General features: G+C 44.9%; 1 protein-coding gene across 3 annotated transcripts in view; it reads left to right on the top strand.

Annotated features, from left to right (window-relative positions):
* Nucleotides 1-19,957, top strand: part of LOC135907093 (AP-5 complex subunit mu-1-like) — a 206,472-nt gene extending 186,515 nt beyond the window's left edge. For all 3 annotated transcript variants that reach the window (XM_065438762.2, XM_065438763.2, XM_065438764.2), the window contains 3 exons: nucleotides 5,300-5,418; nucleotides 16,831-16,927; nucleotides 19,810-19,957. In XM_065438762.2, coding sequence (XP_065294834.2) covers nucleotides 5,300-5,418; nucleotides 16,831-16,927; nucleotides 19,810-19,895 — 302 coding nt within the window. In that variant the 3' untranslated portion in view covers nucleotides 19,896-19,957. The remainder of the gene's footprint in view (nucleotides 1-5,299; nucleotides 5,419-16,830; nucleotides 16,928-19,809) is intronic.
* Nucleotides 19,958-20,456: the final 499 nt, after the last annotated feature.

Genomic DNA, 20,456 nt, shown 5'->3' with positions numbered 1-20,456 from the left:
GATAAAGCAAAAACTGCGTGCGGACAAGGGTTGCCGCATTGCGGCAATAATGGACCCAGGTGCCGCAGTGTTCACCAGGAACTTCCAATCAGGTCCACCATGGATACCTGCTTCAGTTAGCTGCTCTACAAGCTGCACCTCATCTGAGGTTGTATTACAATATGGAACTGTGTGGTACAGTCATGGGGACCACATTTGCCCCAACCTCGTACAGCCACCACCACCAGCAAACACTGTGCCTCTAGATCAGCCAGCTGAGCAACAAGCAACAGAGCCTGTGGAGCCTGCAGGAGCTGCTGCTGAACCAGAACAGCCACAAAGTCAGCCCCACAAGAGAACTGGGCTGCCAGCAACAGTCATCCCATTGGGAGAAAGTTCTGTCTGACTGCGAAAAAGTGCCCGGATAAGACGCCCTGTGAAACGGTATTCTCCATGGCAAGAACTAAAGGGGAGGAGTGTGACAGTTGGTGTTGTGCTGCACTAGCTGTAGTGCCACCGGCTACTAGCACCACCTACTGCTGCAAGCACAAGGGGATGTGAGGAGAGCAGGGCTACGGCAGTTTTGGATGATGCAGTAAAGCACTTCTTTTGTGTTCGCTGTAAGCTCAGGTCTCGGCTCCACTTCTTCCAAGTATACATGTGACAGTTACGTCTTCATTTTTATGTTTAATTAATTAATTAAATAATTGCACCAGTTTATTTGGTTGGCAATACATGATTGTCATGATGCTGGAGACGAAAGGCTACATTAGCAGTCACCTGACTAGGCCTCTATACTCACGGACAACTTTTCTTGGCTATGAAGCGAAGGCTACGAAAACTAAGCATGCCTCTTTTACCGCTGCTGGAAGTAATCCTGCAGTTTTCTTGCGTGGGAAATAGAAAACAATACTTCCTTTTGTTTTTTATTTGTTACAGCACCTCATGTGAAATGATACTTAACATTCACCAGCCAGCTATTAGTGTTTTATTGTATTCTTAATTTGCTCTTTCCAGTTTTCGCACTCCAGAGACAGTCGCACGTTTTGCACATTCACCAAACACAAAATGACACCCGTGTCTTCTGTTGAGTTTTCGTCACTTGCTGTCCCGCCAATCAACTCCCCTGAGAGGCTGTTGACCAACTTTAGCTACAAAAGACTGTTGAAGCACACACAAAAGGATTTTCCAGCGTATACGCGGAAATTGATCGAACCGATCTGGGAATTGCAATCTCTAGTATGTACAAACGAGTGAGCGAGCTGACGGCTGCGCCGGCTCTACCGACGCCATCGTCGGTTGCGCGTCCAAGTCCTAACTGACGCCATACAGCTGCTTCGGAGCTCCGACGCAGGCTGCGATGCTCGCTGTTCAGAACTTTTTATATATTGGATGTGAATAAATATTGGTTCATGCCAAGTTGATTGTATCTGCCTTCACTAAAGTAATGAGGTTGTGCGAGGTTGGCAAAACCGAAACCAATGCCCCCATAGCTTTCGCTTCATAGCCAAGAAATGTTGTCCGCGAGTACAGAACCACAGTATGTGTTTCTCACATTACAGCAGTGGAAAAAATGCACTATGTAATACAAAAAGAAAGAAGAATAACATGAAGTGTACAAATGTACGACACAGATTCAAGTACATGGTATAACATCAGAGGCAAAGAAAAGCAGTTTTTACCATAGCAAGCATGTGATGGTTACCTTGTCTACATACATGAACGTGCTGCTTTCAGCACCTGACTGTGGCATTCATACAAAATAGCTATATTTTGCACTTGTAACATGCCAGTTGGTAAGAACTGACTTGAAAGGCAGTTAATGTCCCTGAGCTGTCCTTGGGTATCAAGAAGACATAACTAGGAATGGTAGTTTTTTAGTATTTACCAGTAAATGCCAGAAAAGACCTGCCGATGTACATTTTTAGAATTTGGTTTATCCAAAAAGTGCTCAAATTAGAAATTCATCACGGTTGCTCAAACTGGTTTTGTGTCACACCGTACTGGAATGTAACCAGGTTGCGAGAAGCTGAGGTCATGACAGGTCAAACTAACTGCTCACAAAACTTTCTGACACCTATTTTTGAGTATGTAAGTATAATTTTGCACCCTGCCAAGCCTGTCTTGTCGAAAAACTAGAAATAATACATAGTAAAACACTTAGACTTATCTACAATAAATACTTGCATCGTGTTATTGCTAAATTGTTTGTGCATCCAAATGTGCATCCCAATTCTGTCTTTTCAGTCGAATTTCACTACAATCATTTTTCTACTTTATCATGGAATCATGAAAATTGAGGAGGAGGAATACCTGAAGCCACCGTGCTAGCATTCTGGTAAAAACAACTATGACAAGTGCATCCAGCTGCTTCTCACATGGTGTCACACTTTCAAGTGCTCTTTTTTTTCCAAAAGCTATAGAAATGTGGAATAGACTGCCAAATAGTGTTGTGAATTCCACTAATGCTGATGCTGCTTGTTTCCAAAATTCAATTGTTTTGTGAATTTCTGCTTTATCAATGATAGTGGTTTTAAAGTGTGCTCGATGTCTGATAGTTTTTATTGTGGCATTACATCTATTTGCATTTTCAGCATTTTTTGCTCTGCATCTTTTCTTTATAAATTGTGTTCCTCATATTAGCACTGCCCACACACAGCACCTGTACCCCCTTCCTGTATGAGCCTGTGCAAGGCCTACAGGATAAATAAATAAAATAAGTGATGTTGGTTAGGAGTGAGGGCTGGATGCCAAAGTGAGACAAAGCGACGCACTTTACCAACATCACACCATGCAGTGCTGCATAAAATAGAGCTCCGTTTAATTGCATGGCTGGCCGAATAGAAGAGAACAAAGTGCACTTTGGGTTTTCCTTGGGCCTGGCGTTGTCAGGCAGGCAGAGAGGAGCTGAGGTGCTATGCTAGGCTTTCACAGCAGGTACAAAAACTCGTTATAACATGAGGCTTTTCTGCTGCTCTACTTGCCAGCTGTTCCCTTAACCCCTTTTCTCAGTGCTACAGACCCCTTGTAAGCTTCCTTATGAAGCGCTAAAGGTGAAAAATGCAAGGAGCTCCGGTCAGCAGTATGTACCAAAAGAGCTGTTCAACTTCTGTGTGAGTACCCACATGATACTCACTGCAATGTGTGGGGTCTGATGTTGGATTCTCCTCCCGTACTCTTGGGACAAAGGAACGACAACGCAGTAGTGCGAACAATCACAAGGGCATCTATTGCACCTTTCATACATCAATGCCCGCTAGCCGAGTTGCTATCCACAAAACATGCCGATGGGCGCGCGACAAATCTAGAAGTCCGACTCACCACGTCCTCGCGAGCGAATATGTTCGCTCCATGCTGGATCCCAACGCCCGGTCGTTCGCGTGTATAGTCACGCGAATCGTGGCGCGTTCGAGGGCGCCCACGCGAGGCGGTCTCGCAGAAGCATCGGTCGCCGCGCGCGCGGAATGTCCGCGCTGTTTGCCGACCCGACGGGAAAGAGGGTCGCTCCACGCGCGGCACGTCCGTGCCGCTGGCTGTCTCGAACCCAAAGAGAGCAAGCGCCTTCCTTTCGGCGCCCAAGTAACCTCGCAGTGGCGCGACGCTCGCACCACGCTTGTACCACTCCAACGCCGATCGCGCGGCGAAGCCGCACTACAGGAGACGCGCTATGCGGGAAAAACATCAGGGGAGGCGCGAGGCTCGCGCATCCCCACAAATGAAAGAAATGGGACGTTGAAGAGCGACATGCACCAGAATTCCCATCTATAAGTACATGGGAATGGATAAATCTCCTTTTCTTAGCAACCACTCGATCCATTTTGATGACTTATCTTGCATTTATAAAAATGAATTAAGCATTAGTAGAAGTAGGAACTGTATTTTCAACTATTCTGGAAAATTGCAATATTCAAAAACTAAATTCGAGTGTCAAGTTTACAATGCTGTAACTTGGCAATAAAAAATGATATAATAATTCTGTGAACTGCACCTAGTGATAATTCTAAAATTTATGTAGTATACGCTACTTTAAACTATGCTAGTTATTCACGAGTAGGACTTTTGCTAAGCCATCATAAACATGTGAACAATTTTAACGTGAGCTGTACATTTATACTATATCCACTGTGACTGTTTGATATGCTCTAAAGATGCAGTTTACAGAACTGTGGTAATGTTTTTGGTGAAAAGTTATGGATTTGTAAACTTTTTGCTTCTATTTTTCTTTAAACTTAGTGACTTTTAGTAATCATTCCACGAAATATTGAGGCACCAAATAAAAAAGTAAGTTTTCTAGAGTCGCCGGAATTCAGTTTTTCTGTCAAATGCAATAAATTTAATTCAAATCAGTCTAGTGGTTGTCTCTTAAAGGAATTTCTGTGTTGCACATGTATTCGAATAACTGGCCTCAAAGTTGGCCCCGAGGCAGAGCCATTACTCTCCGGTGACACAAAAACGAAGACTGGCCTTGAAGTCAGAGACCTTGCTTGCCAATTGGTAGCACACATATGCTGCTGCACGGAAGCTACATGCTTTTTCAGACTGAATGAGTCTCTTAGCATTATCCAGCAGTTTACATAAGTTCTTCAGGTAGCAGCAAGGTTTTATATAAAGTTGGGCTAGTTATGATGAATGCGTACTTTAAGCCATTGTGGAAAATGATGAAAAAAGAAATGTAAGGTCACAGGATGGCTGGCCTTTTACAACACAAGTTTATTAAAAGCGACAGACAAAATGAAAAACCACTTGTGTAAGTGTGCAACATTAAGCAACATCATGAAATAAATCAGCAGGCAGCTGCGTCTCACAGTCTAACAGCGACAGAAGGTTCGGATACACTATTGCCATGCTGCCTTTGTATATGAAAAGCTTTTCCAAGTTTGCAAGCTTTATTATTTTTGTGCTTAACGTTAATTTTAGTGGCCACAATAAAGGGAATGCCTATCTCGCATTTCGTAGCACATAGTAATGCATGTGGTTGCAAACCTTTCTTCAATTGAACTAAAATGGGTGTTTCATGTGTTGCTCTTAATAAACTGTAGTTGTTAGGTAGTGCTCGTCTTGTGCACTTTGTGGGTTTTGCACGCTGATTTCAAGTATGTATTTTTCAAGTCATTCTCAGTTTTTCACGAATACTGGTGGGCTCTCAAGATTACATGAAAGTCTCGGTGAATGTGCTGAGCATTTAGGAGTTTATAGCGGCTGCACACAATAATAATTGACATAAGAGAATCAGTCAATGGCTTAAATCTCCCCCTACCCTCCCCCCCCCCCTTTTTTTGACAGAGGTTAATTGCAGTTGATGTTCATTCTGTCCCTGCAGGGCAAAAGTTTCCAGCATCTTCTCAGGAAGTCTCACTAACAGGCACGGTCCACTTTGAGGAACAACCAGCAAACATCAATGCTTCTATGCTCTGCACGGGCCTCACGTCTTACGTACAGGTCAGCCTGCCTTTTGCTATTTTAAAGGTGGCAAAGCGTGGCTGGCCGGCAGCTTTGCTACCTAGCTATTGAAGTGAAAAGCTGAAATCAGTTGTCGGAACATACACAAATCATTAATGGCCTGAACTGGAACAAAGCTGGAGTCGTATTTTGCCACAATTTCATTTTTCATTTCTTTGTGCTTTGATGTTTCATATCATTTTTCACTTATTATCACCTTAAGGGTTTGCAGGCATTATTTAAGGGCAGGCAGGTGCTCTACACACCACCTGCTGCTCCCATCTCCCTTTGCAAGTACCGTATGTTGCTGCTTATAACCCACGCCAAAAATCTTTAAAATTTCGCATAAAGTCAGGGTGCAGGTGATATGCGAATTTTGCTTTGAGGTATGGCTTCACAGCAATAAAATTTTGCCCTGAAGTAGGGGTGTGCGAATATAAAATTTTCAGTTTTGAAGAGAATTTGTAAAATAAAAACCAAGTGTGAATCGAATCGCATCGAATCGAACATTTTTTGAATATGAATACTACTGGTTTTGCAAAAATTCAAACTTTTTTACTAGCCATAGGTATAAAATAAAGCAAGTTTATTGCATAGTAACTAACGTACAAAAAATTATGCTTTGTGTTCAACAAAACTCTATAGTACGACACTTTTGCTTGACGATATCATAAATCTAGTTATTTAATGTTGTCGTGACGAAAAGATAGCTGCTCGACACGTTCGGGGAGTAGCAGCACCCTCCTGCATGTCCCAATTCCTTTAGATACCTAAAAGAGCTGCTCACTGGACACTTTAATGCCTGGTATTGGCAGGTACCTTATCGCAAACTGAGCGAACAGTGGGTGCCATGCTTACACCACCACTCGCATAGATCTTCTTCTTGGTCCAAAATTTCATTATGCACATATGTTTCTACCTGTGCTTGTGGAATTGAAAATTGCTGCTGGTTGATGAACTTGTCAGTCTTTTGACAGCGCTGACGTGGAAGGTTCTTCTTGGAAGTTTTTGTTGTTGAGAACGTACCTAGGTTCCTTGGTGTTTAAATTTTCCTTGCTTCTTCTAAAGCCTGGTCTTTAATCTAGTTTCCCATTGAAGAATACTAGTAGTAATCAACCACCTTAAGGGGAGGGTCTAAAAACATTGCCAAGCTTGCTACTTGGTCAAATTTGTAGTTTGGAAACAATGCTTTTAGGCGCTTAGCCAGATTAGCAGCAGACACAGAGGCTTCCACCTGGTGGCTGGTGTTGTCCAGGTGCATGAAGAGGCAGCGCAGCACAGTGTGGGTACTAGAGCTTATAGTATCGAGTAGCCATAGGCACCAGCAGGGACCCTACGACAGTGCCCTATTATTACTTTAGTACTCTTTACTGCACGGCAAATATACTTCACCGCAATACCATACGTATGCTTCGCCGCATAACAGCTGTACTGCGGCAAAGCTGACCTAATAGAACCGACAAAGCAATTTTCGGGGATTCGAATATTTCGAGTAGTAAGGTGTCTTTCGAATCGGACTGAAGACTTATCGGTGACAAATGTTTTTGCCACTGTCGACTCTCTGCTTGTTTCGGGGTGGTATGGAGCTGATGCTATGTGCTTGATTCTATTTAAAGTGAAGAACTGTTGCATCTCTGATTAAACTAATGCTCTCCCATTGTTAGAAACCAACACTGGCGGTATGCCAGAAGTGGTGAAGCTTGAATGTAGCAGATTTATGGCTGCGGAAGTAGCCTGTGATGGCATTCGTCTAACTTATAGCTACTTGGAGAAGGTATCCACTATGATCAAAAACAGGTTGTTCACCAGCTCAGTAAAATTGATGTGGATGATTTTTCATGATTCACGGGGACGTGGCCATTTCTGCGTGGCACTGCTGGTGGAAGGCGGCTGTGCCTTTGGCATGTTTCACAGGAGCAGACCTTGGCCTGTATATATCAGCACCCATTCAGGCCACCACAAGTGACTACAAGTGCAGTGCTTTATCGCAGTCATTCCTGGGTGGTTAGTGTGAAGGAGAGTCATAGCTTCCTCTCTAGCCATTGTAAGAATCACTAGCCGTGCTTCGCACATATGCAACCTCGGTGCGTTGATAGTTCCTGCACACGACTTTTGTAGGGTTGAAAGTCTGGGCCTTTCCATGATGCGGTATGTCCTCTTTGCAGACCCTCGTAAACTTCAGTGTGTGTGCAATCTTGCACTGCCAGCTCGGCTATCTTCTCGGTGTGTGTTGATTTTCATAGACCTTCAATCATCAAGATGTCGCCTGGTGCCGCTGGCTCATCAGAATCCAAACCAAGGGGAAGTCGGCTGAGTGCATCAGCATTTTGGTATCTTCTTGCTTCTCGTTACAATAGCTCATAGTCGTCAGTGTCAGTGCACCAACGAAGCATCTGCAGCAACAGAACTTGCTAAATCTGCTTCCTAGGACACATTATTCTGAGAAGTGATTTGTGGTCAATTATTATGAGCACACACCTACCAGCAATGTACTCATTAAAGTGCATCATCACAAACACAATTACAATTCCTCCTCTGTCAAGTTGGGAGTAGGTGCTCTCTTAGTGTACTTGACACAAATGCAACAGATACTTCATGTATGTTTCCATCCAGCTGTGCAAAGACTGCTCCTAGCCCATAAGGAGAAATACGGCAGCTCAACATCAGTGACAAGAGTTGTTGTAATGTACAAGGATTGTTCACTCACGCAGCATGACCTGTCTGTTGAAATCACCCTTATGCAAGACTTTCCATCTCCACTTGGCCTTTCGGTACAGCAGACAATGAAGAGGTTCGCAAATGGATGCTTTGTTGTGGAGGACCACCCGTATAAGCTGATACAGTAAAACCTCATTATAACGAATTTGAAGGGGGGTTGTAATTATTTTGTTATAACCATTAGTTCGTTATGACCACCGTCCATTTTTGTCCACAATTAGCAAGCAAGAGAGGATGTACTCACCACCAAATCTCACAGCAGCCCACGATGCGAAAAAGAAAATGGCCATCGCACGGAAAAAAACAAGCAAAAGAAAGACAGCAAAAAATTGCTACTATATTCATGCCAAACAGCTCATCACTGATCGATCAACAGTACACCAGCTGGCGGCTCACTCCGAAATAAAAAAAGTCCTCGATAGATTTTTGCCGCGACTTCTTCAGGCGAATGATGGCTCTTTCAGCTGCAGCCACTATTTTGAGCCTGTCCTCTCCGTCATAGTGAGCGCCAAAGAAGCGGCCCAGCAGGTCTGCCGCATCCAACGCTTGTTCAGGCATTGGTATGTCAGCTTTGCCAATATTAGGCTCCGGGCTGTCGTCGACACATTCGTCACTGTTGTCATTAGGCACTCCCGTCACCACTCGTACAATTTCCACCTCTGTTAGCTCTTCCATCGTCACTGCGTCAGCATCGGCACTGACGTACGTGCAGAAGGTGTCACAGTCGGGTACAACGCTGGCGTCAAGGAGAGCGCGCCACGACGCTAAAGCTTGGTCGTCATGGCACCCTCATTGGTGGCGGCACCGAGATCTCTGCTGTAACCGCTGCTGCTGATGCCAAATGAGGCATGCCGGAAGAAATTGGGGATCGTGCTTGCCGGTACAGCCATCGAAGCAGCCTGTAGCATCTCGATCGCCATGTACAAGTCGATCGTAGACTTGCGCTTCATGCTCATATTGAACAGAATCCGGTCGATCACACGCTTGCGGTGGCCCTACTTAATGTTCATTATAACTCCTTGGTGGTTGAGGGGTTGCACAACTGCAGTGCAGTTTGGTGGCAAGAAGCATAGCTCGATGTTTTTTAGCACAGCGGCAGTGTGGCGGGCCATGCAGTTGTCCTGTATGAAGCGTATCTTCCCAGCGAGGCGCAGCTTCGGCGTACGAGGCGTAGCTTGCCCAGCCGCTCGTCCTACTCCCGTAGCCATTGTGCAAAAATTTCTCTCGTCATCCAAGCCTTACGGTTGTACACATAACTCACTTGGAGGTTTCGTTTGCCTTCGAAGCATTGTGGCGATGCACTTTTGCCGACCACGAGTGCCGGCACCTTTTCCGACCCATCCATGTTGGCACAAAGCAACACGATTACGCGGACATTGGTCTGCTTACTGCCCTGGCAGCGTTCACCTTTGAGGGCCAAGGTTTTTTGTGGCAGCATCTGGTATAACAGGGCTGCCTCATCTGCATTGAATGAATAATTGGCGCTGTATTTTTCTAGCAGCTGTCCGACGTTTGTTTCCACCCACGCCACTGCAGCTTCGTGGTGACATACTGCGCTTCCTTGCTGACAGCCCTGCCAACGATGTCGTGGCGCTCCTTGAAACGCTGCAGCCAGGGGACACTCGCCACAAAATCCTCGTGCCCCATGATGCACGCAAAACCCCTCGCTTTGCACTGCAACAGTGCCCCACTCACATGAGTGCCGCTTGTTCTTGCGTCCAAAAACCACTTGATGACCGCCTTCTCTACAGCTTCAAAAGTGCGGGCACACAGCTTTTTTCCGTCGCCTTTTACGTCACGTGCAGCAGCACTGGTGACACCTTCTTTGCTGGTCGAAATCATTGATAGCAGCTCAACGCCATGCTGAAATCTTTGGCCACTTTTTCTTCTTCATACTGGACTCGACTTTCAGCATAGCCACCTTCTGGTCGACTGATATCATTTTGCGCTTCCGTTTGCCGTCGTCCATCTCCTTTCTGGCGGTGGGAACTCGCATGGATGAACTGATAGAAACACTAATATTGGGTGCTATAACATCAATCAATCAATCAATCAAGTTTTATTTTCGCCGCAGACAATACATTGTTACAGCGAAAATAGGGGGCCAGAGAAAAAAGCTGCATCTGTGCAGCTTGACTAAGCTCTAGCCACCCGTACAACAGCAGTGACACGACGATTTATTATCCTGATTCAGTTATGTAAACATATCAGCAAATAAACGATCAGACAGTCCGATCACAAATGACAATTACAAGAACAATTAGACGCATAAGCAGTTGCAATACAGTCAAACAAACATGTCAAATAAAGTTTTGTTAGTAAGGGCCAGAACGTTCACACCTTTCCGGTCTAGCTCATTTAGTGTAGTTACCAGTGCGTAGTCAAGTTTTTCTTTCCCATAATGGGTGCGCGAGGAGGGAACGTAGTATGGCGGTTGATATCGGAATGGGTAGGAAATTGTACTTTTCCTGAGATTAGATAATTCTTGGAATAGTTCCGCTCTACCTAATGTGGCGTTTTTATAGGTTCTTAATAATTTGTATTTGTATATATTATGGATTTTAAGAATTTTATGTTTGTGAAAGAGTGGTTCTGTGTGTTCTAAGAACGAGGAATTTTCTATTGATCTAAGTGCTTTTTTCTGAATAAGTTTAATATGAAAGTTCTGCAAGTTCAATGCTGTCGTATTTCCCCATATTAGCTGCAGTAATGTAAGTGAGAGTTAAAGAGTGCAAAATATAACTATTCCAATAAAACTATTCCAAACTTTTCTATTCCAAATCTGCAATAAGCCAACCGCGATCGGTCAGACACATTTTTGGACCACCTCCACTTCACATGTCGGTGAAGTGGAGGTGGTCCTCCACTTCACAGGTGGTCCTCCACTTCATAGGATGGAGAGCTATCACGGAGAAAACCGTGATAGCTCCCCATCCTATATGACGTGTACATACTGATGATGCATAATTTGACCGAACAAAACAAAAATAGTTATTTCTGATTCGACGCCTTTTTGCCATTAGCCCTCGGCTATTTGTCAAAAGTTTTCGGGCTGTACCCACTTCACCTGCCTCTCACGTGACGTCACAAAAACACAAGAACTTACCGTGCCAATGAGACGCGTACGCGTTAAAGATTCAATATTATGCCGAACAAAACTGAATTTTCTTCTGAATAGACGCAGGCTGCCTCATTCCGAAAGGAATAAAAGATGGCTGCCGCCTATTGCTCCGGCACTGGCTACTCGCCCCTGCCGGAGAGCATGGGTTTATTTGCGTGTAATAAAACTTTTCGTGTGCCCGTATAATGTTTTCGAGAACTTTCGGCACGTTTACGAACTCGTTTTGCCAACTCTTCTTTGCTGAGGATCCGTTTTAGCGTCGTTTTTAAGCTTCCGCTGCATGCCGCCGTGGTTGTCGACGAGCCACCACAAGCTAAGTAAGAGAAAGCGGACCAATTGCAGACGCCCGCGCCACCCTCTCCATCCGGTTATCGATATTCAGTGCAGTGGCTTGGCCCCATCGAATCCCTCTCCACTTGAGCCTGCTCCTCGCCTTTTGTGAGCCAATTAGATAAGACAAGCCACCCAGTGCAGACAATGTTATTCGTCTCTCAAACAAACAAAAGTGACCTCCTATGAACGAGGCGAGCATTTGATTGGTTTGTTCAGAAAACCCTGCGGGTGACCGCCCAATGCTTGCGTTGGCGGTTACACAAGTTTGACGTCAGGAGATTGGAATAAAAACATACTGGAATGGTTTTACGTTATACGGCCCATTGTTGATGTGTACGGAGGCAGTGACAAACAACGAAACCGTAGTCGGCGCCGCCGCACGCACAAAGCAGAAGAGCAGGCAGGTGCACCAGATCTATGGATAAGGGGAGGCCGGGAGAAGCATAAGGGAGACGCGAACGTCGCGCGCTACGAAACATTGACCTGACGTGTACCAAAATGGTCAGTAAATGCTCATTGTGGAAAAAACAATTGCCGGCGATTGCGTTACATCCTAATGCAAAATTTTAGCCCAGCTCTTCAGCTGTTTCGGCTTTTCTATATACTGAGGCAAATAATTCGAGCAAGACATGTATTGGCACTTATAACTTTTTATTCTTCACTTCTTCAAGGAACACTCCACTCTGAGTTCTTGATTGTCATGAAGGTAGCTTTGTGGTCGGAGAAATAGATGGATATATGCTAGACTTGCTGCACCAATGCCTGGTTTGGCATAGCGCACCTCTGAATTCTGGCGGCGACGGTGCTGGGCCTCTGCTCGGGCAGCTTGTTTAGCAGTAGCGGCAGACAAAAGACTTCCACTGGTTGCCTCGCTCATGGCTCAGAAAGAACTAACTGAGTATAAACTACTTATATAGGCAGACGGATGATATTATAATATAAACCATCTGTGAGCCTCCGACAGTCTGTCTGGTGCGGAACATTATACACCAGCCACCTCAAACGGAGCTTAGCTTGGCGCAGCTGCCTTGCTTATCGGGAGGTTGCAGGAGGAGGCGTGTAGGCACACAGGAACATTGCGCGGTGAAGAGATGGCAGTGACTGACTGACGCCGCTGACACTGCTAGCGAGTTAACTGAAGGTGGCTTTGCGTTTGGGCATGGGAAGCACGCACCGTGATCCACTAGTACCGAGCTGGTGCTTCGGCAACAGGAGAACACCACGCGCTCTCGCGCAGTCGCCGCCACAGAGGAGAGGAGGGGTGAAGGGGTACACGCAGGGGCGAATGGCGGCGGCTATGCATTTCGGCTTGGGCAGCAGCACATCATCGAGATCAGCCGCCCCCGAGCTGGCGCTCTGATTGCCACTGCACATCGGTGGCATTGGAGGAGCAAGGCTTGCGCTGTGTGCGAGAGATGGCACCAGGAGTTTTTTTCACCGCTAAGGCTTGGTGAAAAAAACATAGTGTGCGGATAACATATGCTGCTGGGAACATCTCGGCCAAGTTTTACTGTCCAACGTGGCGCGTCGAGCTTGCAAGCGGAGCGCAAGGTCGCCTTTCTCTTTTCAACAGAAGCCTACTCCTCATTCTCTTCTGGTGCTTTATTTCATAATAAAATGGATTCCCATAAGCAGCTGATATTGGCCAATAGCTGACGTCAGTCAAGAAGGGTGTTTGGATCAGTGCGCTTCTTCCTAATGTTACTAGGATTATTTATTGACGAAGTTCAGTACACAGGCTGAAGTAACCAAAAATGTGCTTTCGAATTTTGATAATAATTACGTACTTCCGAAAGAAGCCGACTATCATCTGCTCATGTATCGTAGTTACATGATTGTAAGTCGACTCGAATGTAAGTCGACGTCTCCATATCACGTGTGACAGGGAAAAAAAAAGAAGAGCATACCCGTGGGCGCATTCCTTAACGAAAATTTATTAGTAGCTGGCATAGTCACTGGACTACTCAACCTCACTAGTGCTGCCATTGTCATTGCTGCTACGGTTCCACAGCACATCGTCGTCCAGCGAAATTCTGCATTTGCATATATACATAAGTCCACGCCGAAAGCACCCAACCAGACAGAGCCGTAAAGGAGGCTCTTTTGACATGGCCGGTTGGCATAAGTTTGTGATCTTCTGCCGTCGGCCACACGTACTCAAGGCGGAGCAAGGCCTTAAAATGCGAAGATGGAGGCTTGTCTAATGACCATGTCGCACGTCACTGGCAGGGACCGATCATGTGTTTTGGCAACATATGCCGCAAGCTTGGCCTTCAGCTCCGAAAAGTGTCCCGACTTCGGCCCGCGGAAACCTCTTCAGTTGCCGTCACAGGTGAAAATTTTGCTTCGCTGCTGTTGCCACTCTCGCACCACCCATTAAGAAGTATCAAACTTGCGGCCTGCTGCGCAGTTAATTGTTTCTTCTGCGTAAAGAATGGCAGCCCTCTTCAACGCCACTGAACGAGCGTTGAATGTTTTGTGGACTCGTAGCATTCATGACGACTGATGAAGCAGGGATGTAGCACGGGGCCTGCAGTCAAATAGAACGCATGAAACTAAAGAGCTACAGGGAAAGAGAAACACGCGAGTCACAAGCGGTGTCTGCTCTTCCTTGAACTGTCAATACTACCCGCAAGCGCCGCTGTTCTGAGGGTGCCACCGCAAATGGAACAGCGGCACTTCCATGAACTATCGACACCCCCACATGAGTGCTGTGTGCGCTGTAAAACTCTAAAAAATGTTGAAGAACCTTTCCAAAAAGCAACCAAACATGCGGGATAGCGGAAAGCTACGGGTGGGGCCGTAGAGCAAACATAAAATTGGAACTACGTTGTAGGTCGCCTGATACTCCGTTGGTCTCGCTTTTTTTTTGTGGTGCCATGTTTTGGTTTCGATTGTGAGTCGCCTCCCCCCACTTCAGATTTTCACATTTTAAAAAATAGGTTGACTTACAATCGTGTAAATACGGTACTCTTGGCTTCAGCCGCCTGCTTAGAAATTAAACTTTGGCCACCCAGCCTGTCGGTGTCGTAGCCAGAAGGGTCTCACCAATTTCGAGTAGTTTTGAATGCTCAACTGGCCTTGAACAATGCAAAACGTATAAAGTTAGACCACATGCATGCTTGCCAGTACGCGCTCACTCTTGGCCACATCTAGTTAGACACCTTGGAAGGCTAATTGATAGCACTTTAAAGATATGCAAGTTGGATGTGGCTACTGTCCTTCTGTCAAGCTGGTGAAGGACAAAGCCAGTCCACACCACGTATCATGGTCAGACTGTAGCATATGAGCGCGAGCGCGCACTCAAATCCCGTTGTGCACAAAGCAAATGCTGTGCATATGCACCATTGTTGCATGTAGCTGTGGTCTTCTACATAGCGTAGGTTAGAGCATTGCATGGGCCTGATTTTCCAGCCCGGCCCAGGCCTACATTATGAAGCCTGAGCCCAGCCCAGGTGTTCATTACTAAGTCTAGCCAGAGCCCGCGTGTGCATGACCGGGCTCGGTCTCTAAGTAAAACATATTGTCCTGATGCAGAACAGGACGTGCAGACAAAAGACGATGACGAAGAAGTGTTCTTGTAGCTGGAGCGCTTCAGCCACCATGTTCTAGTGTCAGCTGGTGCCTTCAGCATTCGCCTTGCATAAACAACATTCATGCTTGTCTCTGCCTCGTAACAATATCTTTATTTGCAGATTGCACCCTATGTGTCTGCCTCACCTTCTCGGGGTCTATCAGCTGCAGTGTATAAGCAACAAGAGACCAGAATATTTGTTTCTTCCCATGAGAAACAAATATTCTCTTGTTGCTACAGCTGATAGGCCCCAAGAAGGTGAGGCAGACACATAGGGTGCAATCTGCAAGTATATACATTATGTGGGCATGCCCATCAGCTTCAAACAATATCAGACACAGCATAAACCACAATGCTAAAGTAAAAACCTCTGAGCAGTTGGAGGCTATAGTGCTCAGCAAATGCCCAGGTCTGGGTTGTCTGGCTGGTGGAGGATGCTGCTACAGTTCCAAGGCCTGGCCTGCATCTGATGGAAGGGAACTTTACGGGACTAGCCTCCCGGCCTCTCCGTTTCCCTTTTGAATCCAGCAGGGACATTTAATAAAGATGTTTTATCTCTCTCTCCCATGAGAACATCAGTTATTTAGCCCATTGCCTGTGCTGTTATTTTTATGCTAGTGTGTATGCACCTTGATGGTTTGATTTGGTCCTATGAAGTCATTTAGCATGCAAATATATATGTATATACGTATATACAAACAGGTAAATTCTGAGCACACAGCATAAAATAAATGCTCAAGTAAAATGAGACATGCCTTGCGTTAGGACTAAAATAATGTAGTATTGAGAGTGCTAATGGTGCAATTGCAGAAGTGCTAACAGGGAAACGGTTTGAAGAGCGGTAGTTTGTATAATTTTTTGTTACGTGGAAACAATGTTCGTTCTTGTAGAAAAAGAAAACAACTATAACTTAATCTGTTTTTCCATTTTCTTTGCTAAGGTATACAAGAGCCAGCTCTTTGCTTGTGTCACTTCAGCTTGGCACAGAATGCATTGCACCATGTAGTGCATAGTGTTCGCTTGTGCTCGAAGGCACTACTTAGGCCCTTTAATGGGCGGGCCCAAATCCGGCCCAGGCTTGTTGCTTCAATCCCGAGCCCGCCAAAAAACGCTTTGAACGGCCCGTGCAGCTCTCTAGCATAGATACCGTGGCCGCCGCAGTGTGCAGCCATGAGTCCACTGGCTAAGCGCACCGCAGCTCACATGAGGCCAGTCACATTTAGCTTATGTTTGGCATGTCTTAGGTGGCAAAATTGGAAGTAGTGGTGTGTATGTTAACATCCAAAATCAAATTTGAACTGCACGCTATGGTTACATATAGAAGGCGGAGCGTTGTGGGCACACTTCGCTCTGCCGTAGTCTTTGCAGTACAAGGCATTGAAGAAGGAACGAGACCACAGAGAAGATGGTGCTTGATTGCCAATAACTCCACTTCTACAGAACGCATTAAAGTACCTTTTGTATTCCTGAAATAGCCTATTTTAACTTCAAAAGCATTTCTTCTTTCAATAAAAAGTGGTTCAGGACCCCTTTAAGTGCACTCTGAACATCAAAGAAACTATAGAAGCATAGTCACGGTAAATCACAAGCTCGCTCAAGGCTGAGCTCCTTTTATGGGCTCCTTTTATCTTGCCAGTTTCTCAGCAGCATACTATTTGGATTGCAGGTCGAGTTCCGAATGTCGAATCGGACATTGAGTGGATGCAGCCTTGATGCCAAGTCCATCTTGATTACACCTCTGGTCAAGTTCAAACTGCTTGTTGGTGAGTACCCTGTTCTATATTAGTGCTGCTTTCTGCCATGCACAGGCTAGAACAAAGTGGTCTGCCCAAGCATACCTTAAAGTAGCAACTGGGACTCTAGGAGAAGCTAGAAATATTTTGTGCTGTGATTACCATAACCTTAGTGTCCATACTGTGTTTGGAATCATATGTTATAGTTGTATTTGTGTACTGATCCTGCTACAGTCTTACATGCAAATCTAGCAGTATGAAATAAATAAATAAAAATAAGTAAGTACTTTTCGCATGGTGAGTTCCTCGGAGAGAAAAGCTAAGTGCTGTGTAAAACACTGGCACTGTGGTAGCACAAAAATGACATGGGACAAAATGGTCTGTCTGGCTGCATAAGCCTTTTATTCTCGTTAGGCTAAAACTGGCCATGAGTAACAATGCGCAGTAGTGGCAAGTGCAGCACTACTTGGCATTTATATAAAAAAAGAAGAGGGCAGTGCAGTTCTTGGAGACACACAATGGCTATTTCACAAGCATACTCTCGGCCTGTACACCTCATGCATTCACGCATTGGCATGAAGAGTGCTGCAATTATTGTAGGGTGAGCTTTCTTCATTGCACCTGCATATGCATCACTCTCTTCCCTGTGTTGCATGACCGCACATTAATGTACATTGTGACTTAGGGCATTAAGCTAGAACTGAAATGAAAAATTTTTTAAAAAATAAACGCTATTTTTTGCACAAACAGAAACTGAACCGAGATTTCAGACTCAGACTCAGACTCAAAAATCTCAGACTGAAACTGAGATTTTTATCATTCAGAAATGGAATCAAAAAGAAAAATAACAGTTTTCGGTTCAGGTTCCCCACCTACTTGGGAGCTTTTTATCCATGCATTGCCTGCACTTGTAGCTTAACCATGCCACCTCATCTGCAAATGCACATGACCTTCTAATTATTTTAAAGGTGGCAACATCATTAGTATGCTTTTCAACATGCTGGGTCGGGAGGCAAGTATGTTATAAACACACTTATTGTTTGAAATTGGTGATTTCCAAATAGTCCTGATTGCTGAAATGAAGAAGTGATTCCCAGCTGGGCATTTACTTTTCATCACACTTGTATGTTAACTGAAGTTACAAATTATGTTTCTGAGGTACGTCTCCATAATGTAATTTCTTGTAACTCCGTGTGATCTGAAAGAAAGAGTGCATGCCTTTTCTTTTGTCAGTTCATCCATGTGCTTCAGGAGTACTGTCAAGTTCTTGTGCAAAATAAATTGCTATTTTCTTGTAAATATTTTTAGGTTGTGCAAACAAACATAAATCAGAGTGAGAACCAGAACGAACGAAGTTTTGGTTTCGCACTCTGCTGCTGACCCTTGCCTGTTTCTGCTACGAACAGAGCTTGCAAACTAAGTCAGCACATGCTTCATTCTTTGGCCTGTCAAAGTCACATGCATGCAAACTGTTTATTCTTCCTTGATACCTTGTACTAGGTGGCACTGGGACCTTAATTCGTGCAAGAGAATTCGTTCACACTGTTGTTTGCATTCAAGGTGCATTCATGCTTGCAATAGACAGGAGTCACACAAACTGCCATGTCGAATGCATATCTACAATGTACAAGGTAGCGTCACAACACAAATATATATGTCTCTCGCGTACCTGTCGTTTATCTCAAGTAAGTGAAAATTTATGTTCAGTCTGACACTTCAGTTGCCGTGTTCAATGCGCACATGTTTGCCTCTTGCTGCTTTGCTTTTCGTTATATGTAGTTAGGCTCTAGTCATGTGGTTCCATGCCGATGTTGTTGCAACAATGTCGAAATCCTCTGTGGCAGTGTCTGTTCTGGCAGCATTGCTTCTGTGGGAGAAAAAGTGGCAGTGGCCAATGGCATTGTGACCTCACATTGTGGGACACCGCATGCTCACCAAGTGGCTTCTTATTCCGATGCACTGCTTCGACTTGCCATTGATTGGTTGAGCAGCTTTGCAACCCTAGGAGCATACCCAAAAAACGTAGCAGCAAGAGATTTGCCCAAAACGTTTGCTTTGCAGTCATTTAAATTCACTTTGAATTTTTTGTAGTGTACACTAAAAACGTCCTCCAGGGCTAAAAGCTGTTGTCGACAGCTTGACTGGTCCCGGGAGGCATTGTACGTGCCAGTTGGGAAAAAAAAGCAATAAAATACAGCATAAACAGTCTCTCCCACTAGAGATATAGTTACAAGCATTTGCAATAAGAACCCAGAAAAGTGTACCAGGTATACATTCCCTGAATATGAAGAATATGACACCATAATAACAAACTAAGTTGGTATTCCTATTTATTCCTACCTTTTTGTACAACAGTGCCTCAACATTTCCTGTACATCCCCCCTTTATGCAATGCCTCTAGGGGCCTGTAATGTATATCTAAATAAATAGAATGAATGACAGTACTTCAAGTACAATTCACATATGTTACAAGAATAATTAAGTGTACATCTAAAAAGCATATTACAGTAAGAAAATGGCAATAATGTACAAAAAAACTGGCAATAATAAGATATGTGAAAGGAAAGGAATGCTGCAGTAACATCAAATGAAACAAAAGTAGGAGCTACCGATCATTCGTAACTTTAATGTGTGACTAAGTGGCTAGCGTAACCTCTGTGACTTGCTGGTATGACTGCACCTTATGGCTCTGTTATTGTGTGCTTGCACAGCCCCTTGGAGGATGTCACACGTTCAAAATCACTCTGTTGGTACAGTCGGTCCCATAAATGGTCTATTTGGGTGTCATTCATGGGTTCAGCTTGACAATGTGTACCTAAGAAACTTGCTCGTCTGTTGAGCCCCGAAATTTGGCATTCGTAAACGTCCGAAGAACAAAGACTAAAGAAAATGTACTTTCTCATTTGCTACAGATCATGAAGTTGAGTCGTCGGAGTATCGCATCTGGAACAAGTTTGGAGAAGTGCCCTTTGCCACACCAGCGGTGGCTGTGGACTGATCTCAAGAGTGATAATAGTCAGATGAAGTGTTTTTGTGATATCATAAAATGAATGATTTTGACATCTCTGCAAAACTTGTCAGTCAGAGGGTGTGGAATCGCAAACCTTACCTTAGACTTAAACATTCCATTTACAACATCATAATAAGATTGTGGCAGGCGGCGCGAAGAGGTAGCTGCCATAGCCACGGTTTATTAATCCAGCCACTCATGGTGCAGCGGGATCTCGGGAGTGACCGACATCGCGGCTGCTCAGGTCGAGCGCGCTAGCGTGTTCTGTTCTTATGCTACCTGCACGAGAGTCCATATTCTTCTCGCCTGCTTTGGAGGCGATAGTCACAGTCCTAGTGTGAAGCGCAATTAAAATAAAGCCCAATGGTAAAGGATTCCAGGTAAAGTGTGCAAATGGTGTTGTCGTTGGTAATGTCAGGTTCACACAATCTGAGAGACACATACCAGGCAGCACCGGCAGCCTAGGTTGGGAGTGAGGCATAGCCACAGTGATGCCATAGTGCGAAATCGCAACCTGCCACAGGTTCTTGTAGATGCCCAGGCCTACAG

This window comes from Dermacentor albipictus, chromosome 7 (assembly GCF_038994185.2).
Source record: "Dermacentor albipictus isolate Rhodes 1998 colony chromosome 7, USDA_Dalb.pri_finalv2, whole genome shotgun sequence".
Taxonomy (NCBI): domain Eukaryota; kingdom Metazoa; phylum Arthropoda; class Arachnida; order Ixodida; family Ixodidae; genus Dermacentor; species Dermacentor albipictus.
Note: the sequence above shows the minus strand (reverse complement) of the source record. Positions and strands in the feature narration are given on the sequence as shown.